Source organism: Haliotis asinina, chromosome 16 (assembly GCF_037392515.1).
Source record: "Haliotis asinina isolate JCU_RB_2024 chromosome 16, JCU_Hal_asi_v2, whole genome shotgun sequence".
NCBI lineage: Eukaryota > Metazoa > Mollusca > Gastropoda > Lepetellida > Haliotidae > Haliotis > Haliotis asinina.
The window spans coordinates 13,365,367-13,375,787 of NC_090295.1; the positions used below are offsets into that span (position 1 = coordinate 13,365,367).

General features: G+C 36.6%; 1 protein-coding gene across 2 annotated transcripts; it reads left to right on the top strand.

Moving 5' to 3' along the window:
* Nucleotides 1-583: 583 nt before the first annotated feature.
* Nucleotides 584-6,377, top strand: LOC137268520 (ciliogenesis and planar polarity effector 2-like). 2 transcript variants are annotated; one of them, XM_067803089.1, is made up of 5 exons: nucleotides 584-1,042; nucleotides 1,337-1,480; nucleotides 1,800-1,924; nucleotides 2,431-2,567; nucleotides 4,897-6,377. In XM_067803089.1, exons 1-5 carry the CDS (start codon nucleotides 934-936, stop codon nucleotides 5,141-5,143), a joined length of 762 nt encoding a protein of 253 aa, XP_067659190.1. In that variant the 5' UTR covers nucleotides 584-933; the 3' UTR covers nucleotides 5,144-6,377. The 2 variants fall into 2 exon arrangements, with proteins under 2 accessions (XP_067659190.1, XP_067659191.1); XM_067803090.1 differs by having other exon boundaries at nucleotides 713-1,042; nucleotides 1,800-1,918; nucleotides 2,425-2,567.
* The last annotated feature ends 4,044 nt before the right edge of the window (nucleotides 6,378-10,421 follow it).

A 10,421-nucleotide genomic window follows, 5' to 3' on the forward strand; every position in this document is an offset into this window, starting at 1 on the left:
ATGCCGAGAGGGTCTGGGTGTGTCTAATGTGCTGCTGTGCTGAAGGACACTAACATTTGGCGTTTGACTCATGGTAGCAAGTGTCCTGTGAAACCGAAGATGACCATCCACCAGTGCCAGTGTTTAACACAGCTGTGGTGACTACCACTGGGAGACTAACTGTCAAATCCTGACAGTACTTTTTCAGGACCACCCATCCCTCAAAAGAATGCTGTGTACAGTGCAAACATCAACAACCAGTATGACTTCTCTCTGTAACGTTGTGATGTGAAATGTCTCCAAAAATTATACTGCCATTCGATAAACCTTGACCAAAAAGGCAAGACTGATGAACAATAGCACATCTAATGATTAACAGTATCAGCTAAATCGCACTTCTCGCACGTCTAGCAGTACGTTTATGTAAGTAAACATTATGCATGGTACAATAGAGATTATGTTTTAGGCAACAAAAAGCCAAATCAACAAGCAAATATGCTCTGCATTTGAAAACAATCGGTATTTTCGGATGTTTTAATTCCCACTGTCCTTGAAGCAAAATATTACTTTATCAACAGCTGAGTGCGGCGTAAAGCTAAAACTCACTCACTCACTACTTTATCAACGATCGCAGCCTTTGGTACGTGTTTTCAATAGCGGTGCACCAAGGAAAAGTTGGGATAGAGTTACGTCCCTTTTGTTTACCGTGCACGTTACATGTTAGAAGTGAGGAAAGTACGTCTGTATCAAAATGAGATACCTGAAGATATTATTTGTGTGTACTCTGAAATCTTAATAGCCTATAAGTAGATCGAACCTTAAATAATCTTTGCATGTCCAACGAATAGAAATTCAGTAAACCACACCAGACAGATCCCAGAGGGGTACACCACCTTGTGGTTGTTCCTGAGGGAAGTCATCTTGAAAAGAAGTTGACACTGCCATCGTCACGCGATGTTCTCCCCTGGATCGCTGCTTCAGTTCGACTGGTATCGCAGCCATGAAGGAAGGGAAATATTCAACAACTTTATGCAGAATAATGGCATCAAGAGGAAGACATGGGGTACGAGAACAATCTTTCACTTTCAGTGACCATGCATGCAACATAGTCCAGTATATAGCTAGACGACTTCGCACTATACCAAGGTGTGCTCGACAACTCGATGTTGGTCTTGGCTGGAATACGAGTTTATTCATATGAACTGCATGCAACATTGCCTTTCATCAATAAATTGTGTCTCGACATGATCTGTTAATTCCAAGCTCATTCTCTTTTTCGTTGTGTAAATCCTTGAAGAGATGGATACCAGACCATTGTGTACTGTGTACTGTGTACTTTTTACTGATTTTGTCTCAGGGTTACTTGAGAGGCCAAACATTCCTTCTCTGGAAGAGTTCACCTATAAATTGTTTCTTGTTGGGAAGTCTGGAGTCGGGAAGACAAGCACTGCAGCCAAGCTGAGTGGCAATGATGTACCTTCTGCACATTGTGAGACATCAGGTAACTGTAGATGACATCTGTGGTGAACCTTCAGACCATTGTACATCATCGAGTACAGTATGTTTGGATCAAAAGCAGACCAGTTAATTGTAAGCTAACTTGAAAACTCATAAACATAAAATATACTCAATGAAGCACTGATCATAATCAAAACTTCAGACCAACCCTGTGAGGTTTTATTTACAAAATTCTAGTCCTAGAATTAAAAGGTTTTCAACAAACTATCATCAAAATATTGACACAGTTCACTAATTGTTACAAGGGAGGAATGTAGAGAAAGAGACAGACAGGTGTCATTAACTCATTAATATATTTGCAGGAATTCAGACAAGTACTGTGTATTGGCCAGCTCGGATTCTTCAACTGAACAAGACAGTGCTCTTCAACATTCAGCTATGGGATGCTGGAGAGAATGCATTGAGGAAGTTTGATCATGTTCTTCCAGTAAGTCCACTTGCATCTTTGTAAAAGCTTTTATTATTTCAATCATTTTGATTTTAGTGGGTTTCTTTTTGGATTTTTTTCAAATGTATGGTCAGAGTTGGAATTGAAAATTAAGACATACGTCTTCTTTTATATGACTGTGCCAACCAAAATATAGAAATATATTGTTATACAAAAGAGGCTTATTGTAGCCTTGTAGATAAAGCAGGTTTTTTCACACTGGAGGCAGGAGTTTGAATCTGATGATACAATGAATGAAACAACTTTCTGGTGCCTCATGCTGTTATTTTGCTTTTTATATTGCCAAAAATGTTGTACAATCTCTTACTCAAATTCCAAGTCAACTATGTCCAACTTGAACCATTTATCAAGTTAAAAGTGTACATCTTGCATTATGTACCACACCTGCCATGTTCATCTTGCCATACATTAAGTCAGCTGTGAAAAACATTTATCATATGCCAAGTCACTTGTGTACAACTTTAGATTGCATCACATACTTCCAGGCCTGTGTGGACAAGATGGACGGGATCCTCCTCCTCTACTCGTTTGTGGACAAGGGCAGTTTTGAGGAGATCCCCCAGCTTATCACTAGACACACTGATCCTGATGATGGTGTGTGTAAAATAGTCATTGGAACCAAGTATCCTTTGTTGTATGGACAAATTTTCAGGAGGCATAGGATGGAAATTAGCTAAAAAACGTCTACTGGTCCAATTGATAAAATATGTATGAATGTTGCCTTTGGATACCTTAAAGCCATATGAAATTGAGCCAGTCATATTGACTTAATCCTAAATATCCACAAAGACATGGTTATATTCCACTGGTTCTCCAGGTCTCAAATTACCTCCCCTTAAAGGTCACACACAACCCAAAATTCAAACATGATTAAAACACGGGGATAAGTATACTGTGTGTGATAAATTGGAAACATATACCCATGGTTATATAGCAGCAAATTTAGTTATATTAGCAACTTGTAAGCAGAGTCAATATAATATTAAATTTGCAGCTATCTTACCACAGGCATGCATTCCCAATTCATGAAACACAGTACGTTTATCCCCATTCCAGTTCAACTCATTGCAAAAGATAATTGCCCGCTGATTCCTTAATGACAAGCCATTAACAGGTCTGTTGTCAAATGATGTCACAGCGGGTGACGCCACACTCCATAATGTCGTCATAAATCTTGTTTCATGATCTGACAGTGTTAAGTCAACCTCCTGTTGCAATTAAGTTACTAACAATTACAATTGAACATATGATATTGTTTTGTCTTTTTAAATATATAGTCCATCCACTTTAGAGGAATAGGGGAATTAATTTTCCTAGGGCTTCTGCAAATGACACTGCCCGGAAAATATTGTTATGCCAATAATGTAGGGATACATTTACTGGTTTTGGTGAATGGGTTTTCAAATTGCGACTGTATATGTCAATTATACGGTCAGAAATTTATAGCACTGACCTGTCAGAATTTGTGTTAGATACTAAGTTGTATTAGAATGTAGGTTTAGTATGAGCCCTGGATATATGGAGGATGCTTGTGCTAATTTTGCTGTAATCAACATAATAGTTCCCATGGGTCTTTATTTACCATATGATCAAATGATATGACTGTTTTAACTCCCACACAATAACAAAGCCACAATTTTTAACAGTTGTGTCTAAGTTGTGATCTATGCCTTGGAACCTTTTGCCACTGTAGCTTTGATTCTGAAGTGGCTTCATCAACTTTATCTTATACCAATTTACTCCCCCACAATGGTTTGAATTCAAAATCCAGTTAAGATGGCTTTTCTGAATGAGAATTGTTACAGACTTAGTTTGAAGATGGCAACCTCGTACTAGTCAGCAGTTGATATACATATATGATAAAATCACAATACTGTTTCAGGTGATCTCCAAGTTTTATTTCCAACTAATAGGTCTAACTATTCATACTAGCTTTTAATTTGAGCACATTATTTCTATTTATCACTTTCTCGTGAGGTTGAAGTTGATGACCAATCATTGTGCCTCCTCTGAATATGATTCAAAGACACAGCCTTTTGCAAGTGAGTCCTTAACATTTTGTACTAAAGTAAATTCCATGAAAGAAACAAGGTAACGGAATGGAAATGTATTTGTAGGTGAACATGGCATGATGCAGCTTTTATCAATATTCCAGCAACATCATGACTTGAGACCCCAGAAATGGGCTTCACACAATATACCTATATGAGGCAGAATGAATGAACATGACACTACACCTACTGCCCTGATGGAGATATGTAATTACACTGCATAATGGAGTGTGGCAGTAACACATTTATATTGTCATAGGGATCTGTTTGTAAAATGAAAACAGATGTGAAACTTTGAGGCCAAAAACATTGGCTAATCCAAAGCTCAGAGAGATTATTTTCTCTATGTTATTTTTTTATTAGTAGTATTTTGCACTGAATATTATAACTGAGTCAAATAGTTATCCATTTAGAATTTGAGATCTTTTATCATAATTCACTGGAAATTGAAACATGTAGCAACTAAACATTCAAATGGATGCAACTAAAATATCAAGGTAGAAACCTATCAACTCAGAGGCAGACATTTGACACGTTGTCTCTGTAAATTTTGAAAAAAAATTGCAAATGTGAATATAAGGTTCTTTTGTTGAAGTGATGATTGCAAAAGAGGATGAGGAGTTACATTTGTGCTTTGAATTTAATGTTAACGTCAAATGTAATAACATGATATTGCCACATATAAATCATCTGCAGTCTTTAATTTCCTTTAGGTTGTATAATATATATGCAGTAGTAGTAGCAGTAGTAGTAGTAGTAGCAGCAGCAGCAGTAGTATGTTGAAATGACAACATGAGCAGCATGTGGCCTTTTTGTTGCAAATACATGCATCATGGTTTTTGCTCTGAAATAGTTTCTCTTTAAGGTTACTTTTGTCGTCTAGTACTTAACTCAGTTTAGGTTTGATCAGCATGCTCACAGCGAGATAACACAGAGAGACATCCGTGAATTTGAGAGTACATGGAAAATACCGATGTTGAAGATTAAGAATGTTCCAGAATACCATCACACAGACAGCCGAAATGATCTGAGTGACGTCCTGCCAATCTTAAACTCAATCTGTGAACATCTGTGGTACCGAGATGTGTTACTGGCTGGCAGATCTGAGAACAAGGGTCACATGGAGAAAAGGATAGCATATTGCTGAAGTCAGGGTTGACAGTCAACAAGATTGGATATTGCTGAAGTCAGGGTTAATGGACAGCAGGATAGCATATTGCTGAAGTGAAGATTCAGAAAAGATTGCATATTGCTGAAGTCAGGGTTGACAGCAGGATAGCATATTGCTGAAGTCAGGGTTGACAGCAGGATAGCATTTTGCTGAAGTCAGGGTTGACAGCAGGATAGCATTTTGCTGAAGTCAGGGTTGACAGCAGGATAGCATTTTGCTGAAGTCAGGGTTCACAGACAAGATAGCATATTGCTGAAATGAAGGTTCACAGAAGCTGAAGTCAAGGTTCACAGACAACAGGATTGCATACTGCTAAAGATGGGTCATAAGGAAAACACAATCTAAGTAAACTTATCCTCAGTACTTTTCGTTACACTCCACCACTGACAAAACCTTATGGGAGGTCGCGTCAGGTAATCTTTGAGATTGACCAATCAGAACACAGCTTACCAAATCGTGAAAGTGCACATTCGCACATTCCTTATGAACTTTTCATCTCGAAAAGGTTCATACCTGAACGATTCTGAATGCTATTTAGTGTATGATCGCTTCTGGGTGATGCACACAGCGTACATACAGCCATGACAACGGTGAGTAAACAGTCGCTGAAAATAGCGTTTTGGCAATATTCAAGGATGTTATCTTGCGGAAATATTAGCTAATGGTAACCATGTCATCAGAAAACCCAAAGCGTATATACTGCAGGTCAAATAACTGTGTGATATGCTGATTTTTGTTTTGAGAGATCTGTATCGGTGACCTGAATATTTTGAAAGTCCCTCCAATCCCTAAATAGTAGCCGTTGTCTGATTGGTTAAATCTGTTTAACTGTCTCTCATTTGATTGGACTGTCATTGGTTGCTCAAAGGTTACCTGACACGACCTTCTACTAGGTTTTGTTAGACTCAGTCGTGGAGTGTAACGAAATACACTGAGACGAAGTTTACTTAGACTGAAGGAAAACAGGATATCACAATGCAGAGGATGACACAGACAAGGCAGCATATTGCTGAAGTAAAGGTTGTGAAACAGTCAATAGTACTGCAGCCAAATGACTGTAACTTTCATTCAATGTGTGAAAACATTCATACTGGTAATCATGGAAAAAGATAACAAAGACTCTTATGTATATAAAAAGAACATTTTTAGTAGGATTTCTTTTTTATTCCAAAATAAATATTTTTGTATACATGAATACATCAAGGTAAAACATGGATTACTGTTGTATGTGTGCGAAGGCTTGACCTTGAGCTGGGAATCGATGAACTGGATTCAGATGAACATGTGAGGGACGTACACCCAGAATATCTGCTGGTTAAGGTAACTCGTGTATCAATTCAGATCAGTATTGTAATAAATAAGAAGTAATGGCTGCAAGTCATAGGAATAATGTCACAGGGTCTAGATGTTCTAAGCTCTGTTAGTGCAGAGATAGTCATAAGTGCCACACATCAACATACGACTATATTAGTGCTGAGAGAGCTTTGAACATCTAGGCCCTGAACATTTGGAATTCAAGTAATGGAGAACATTTTTCTCTGTATGTGGTTATAATATTCCCTTTATCAAAGTTTTTTCCACACAACCATAACATTGGTAAGTACCAGCATTTTTTGTAACGACAGATTAATTATCATCTTAAAAGATAGAACATTCTTTGGAGAAAACTGATATTGCCTTTAGAGTGTAATGGCTGCTGTAAGTCCAAACTTTTCAATCAGAAATAAATGTGATTGGAAGAGTTAAATCCTCTTCGTACATTGCAGCAGACATCGTCAAGAAATATTCCTGCCATATGACCATCTCAGTACCCCTTGAATCCAGACTGGTTGTGAAACTCATATGAACGTTTGTGATGTAGCACATGAAGGATTACAACAAGAGAATACCCACAATTTTCACAAACATGAACATGACACACTACTCAACAAGGACAAAACAGTGTTAAATTTAAGCATTCAAAACTTGCACTAGTACAACATAAAGTGAATGGGCAACCTCAAGTAATAATTCGGTTATGATAATATCAAGCATGGTAATTTATTTTCATATTCAGCAGCAGGAGCAACCTGTGTTTGTCTGCACAGTTTTATATTCTCAGTCAAGCTCTGTCAAAATTGGTATGAGTGAAACGGTATACCGCAGTATTTTGCTTTTGGGTCGGTATGCCATAATGCAAGTCGAAAATTTGGTATTTAACATTTTGATTCTGACATTTCTATCAAATGATAAAATAGGCATGGTGAGAAGAAAACATACATCTGATGAAGACTGGATATATGCAGAGGTTGAACAACATTTCTTATAAAAATTCAACAAATGTGCCCAGGACGCATGAACATGTAAGCACTATGAATGCTAAAAATAACATGATCTAAAAAAGTGTTATCAGTTGAATCAGTGGAATATATGACTTCATGGATTCCTGTAAAACTGACACCACATCAAGTGTCTAATCAAGGTGATAATCAGGGCTTAAATTTGTTGAAGGTGTGAATGTGTTTGTGGTATGTTCAGTATGGCTGTTTTTACCCATTTATACAATGGTAGGGATAAATGATTCGTTTACTTTGTCACTGATGTAAACATTTTCACAATTAAATCTAGAGGTTAATGGTGTGGGGGGAGGGGGGTGGGGATGTCAGAGTAGTGCTAAGTCTGAATCTATATCATTTTTACTGTAACAAATAAACCTGTATCATTTGAAAAGGAGCTTGAGAGTGTTGAGTGTGTTGAGAGCTTCCTGAACTTGGGGAAATCTGGACTTGGTTCGTTTAAAGCTTTAGCATTCCAGACAGGGCTGTGTTAATAGTATTATTTAACATCCTCTGATATGATATGATTAAGGTTCAAATCTAGCACCTTTCTGTCTCTGGGCAAATGCTGTATGTTTTTTCATAACCAATTCTAAAATATTTTGTTTACCAGTAAAATACCTTTAGTGGCAATGTGATTCCATTGCAGAATATCAGATTTTTATATGTATCAGAATATTAATATGATGTTAAAACACAAACTGAAACTAAAGGAAAAATGTACAAAATATCAAACATTAGCTAACTAAGAAATATGAAAGTTCAGAAATAAATATCTATAAGAACAGTACAAATCATGTTAAAAACTATGTACAAATATAATATTTCATTTCACAATGGCACATGGAACATGTAGAAATAAACGGGTATCTTATGAAAAGAAGCAGTGATAAGTCATGACAGGGATTGGGAAAGAAACTTTGACAATGGGCCATTTTCAGAATTACTAGCCATTTCCTGAATTTTGAATGAGCCACTTCCTTTGTTTCCAAATTTTAAAGGGCCATTTTTCATTCTAATGTGCAAAATGGCCCATGTCCTCTGCCTTTCCCGATCCCTGAGTGATGTCATATGATTGTGACAAGACATGATGATGACATCATAATGGTCTTCAAAGCATTGCATATTCATTGCAGCCATATTTACTGGTATTAGGAGTTATCACTTGATCACACCTGAGTGATATCTCCTAGCTGAGCAGTTTTTGCATTTCAACAATTAAGCTAAATATATTTAGCTAAGTGTTGACCCAGATGTTTGGGGAAAATACATCTTCATACCAAGTGATTAACACTTCCACTCACGAACAATAGAAATTCTGTACAATTAACAAAGTAATTCTAATATATGAATAAATACAAGTAAGAAATGCAACTCAGTCATGTTAACACATGCTTCATTTAATTCAACTTAGTGATGATTTTCTCCTGTCAAATTTATTACAGGGCTCACTCACACAGAGTGATATTTGCTGAGCAATGATCTGAACTCCCATACTCTAACATACACTAAAAGAAATTGTAATAAATAAAATCTCTTTTTGCAAATGAGTCCAGGTTGCAATGTGAAAAACAGCAACTGGCCCACCAGCCTGTAGCTAGTAAAAATTCAGTCAGGCCAGTAAATGTCCAATCAATGACCTGACTGGATAGTGAATTATAGTGAACTTTTTCATGGAGTCATATATATCACTCTGTCAGACAAATACATGTTTAAAGCATGCAATATTATGGCCTGATAAAATGTCTATCATTTTAGCAGCTTTATGATGAACCTGTGTCTACATTCAAGTTTCGGGCTAATAAATTATTTCATGGGAGAGTAACTTTCAGGCATAGCTGGCCTGACAGTCTAGCAAAATTTGGAAACTTATTTTTCCCACTGACTAGTTGGTTACTTTAGTGAAGATGCATCACTGACCAGGGCTTTCAAACCAGTGAGTTCACTGGATTGGCTATTGTGCTGAACTAGAAGCCAGATTTCTCGGAAATAAAAAACTGTGAGCATTTTAAAAACAGTAATAATGATGATATCATTGAGAACACATGCTGCCTGTAAGAGCAAATACTGAAATACATGGAGAATCTCACCGGAGTGTCTCTGAATATCAAATAGATATCAATGCAGGTTGATAAAGGTTATGCTTTTGTTGACAAGTTTGATTTACCATCCAAACCAATCCCCCATCCTTTTTTTCAATATGTATACAATGAAACAATTTTTTATCAGTTGAATTCAATGGTCAAATCATTATATGCAGTTTTATTGTAGGAATAATTCTAGGGTGTTATATCTTTATAGCATCCAAATGAAATCCACAATCACAAAATCTTCTGTTGAAGGCAGACAGGGATGATAAATATGATAATGTACAATTCTGAGAGACAGTGGTACAGGGCAGCAACTCTTGGTGTAACACCTTATAATCAAACAAGACTCATAATATTAAATATTTATCTTTACCGTTGAACTGTTGGACAATCTCAAAATTGTTTGGGAATTGTCAGAGTTGTTACTTGTAATTTGATTCAAATTTGCATTATGCTTTGTCAAAGGTAACAGACTACATGCAGTTTTGGGTAGCTAAACAAACTGTGAACCTTTAGCCTTGTTTTAGAATTTACATACTGTGAACCTTTAACCTTGTTTTAGTATTTACATGACTTTGTTATTGTGTACTAGTTACCAGAAAACATCCTGTCATTATGCAACTTTTGATGACATCATTATATTAAGATACTGTCCGTTCAAACTCAGAACACTAACCATGTGATACTTGTTCCTATTTCTTTAAGGAAAGTAATTGGTAACATATGCACACTGTCCTAATGAGGACTATTGACTGAAAAAGGGTTGTATGAAAACTATTTTCTGAATGTCATATATTTAAAGTTTGCTTGGTTCTGAAATCAGTATTGTCTTGCCATCACACCAGCATT

Coding starts and splice junctions, on each gene's coding strand:
- LOC137268520 (XM_067803089.1), top strand. CDS start 934: ATGTTCTCCCCTGGATCGCTGCTTCAGTTCGACTGGTATCGCAGCCAT. Junction 1,481..1,799: donor TGCACATTGTGAGACATCAG/GTAACTGTAGAT, acceptor ATATATTTGCAG/GAATTCAGACAAGTACTGTG. Junction 2,568..4,896: donor AAAATAGTCATTGGAACCAA/GTATCCTTTGTT, acceptor AACTCAGTTTAG/GTTTGATCAGCATGCTCACA.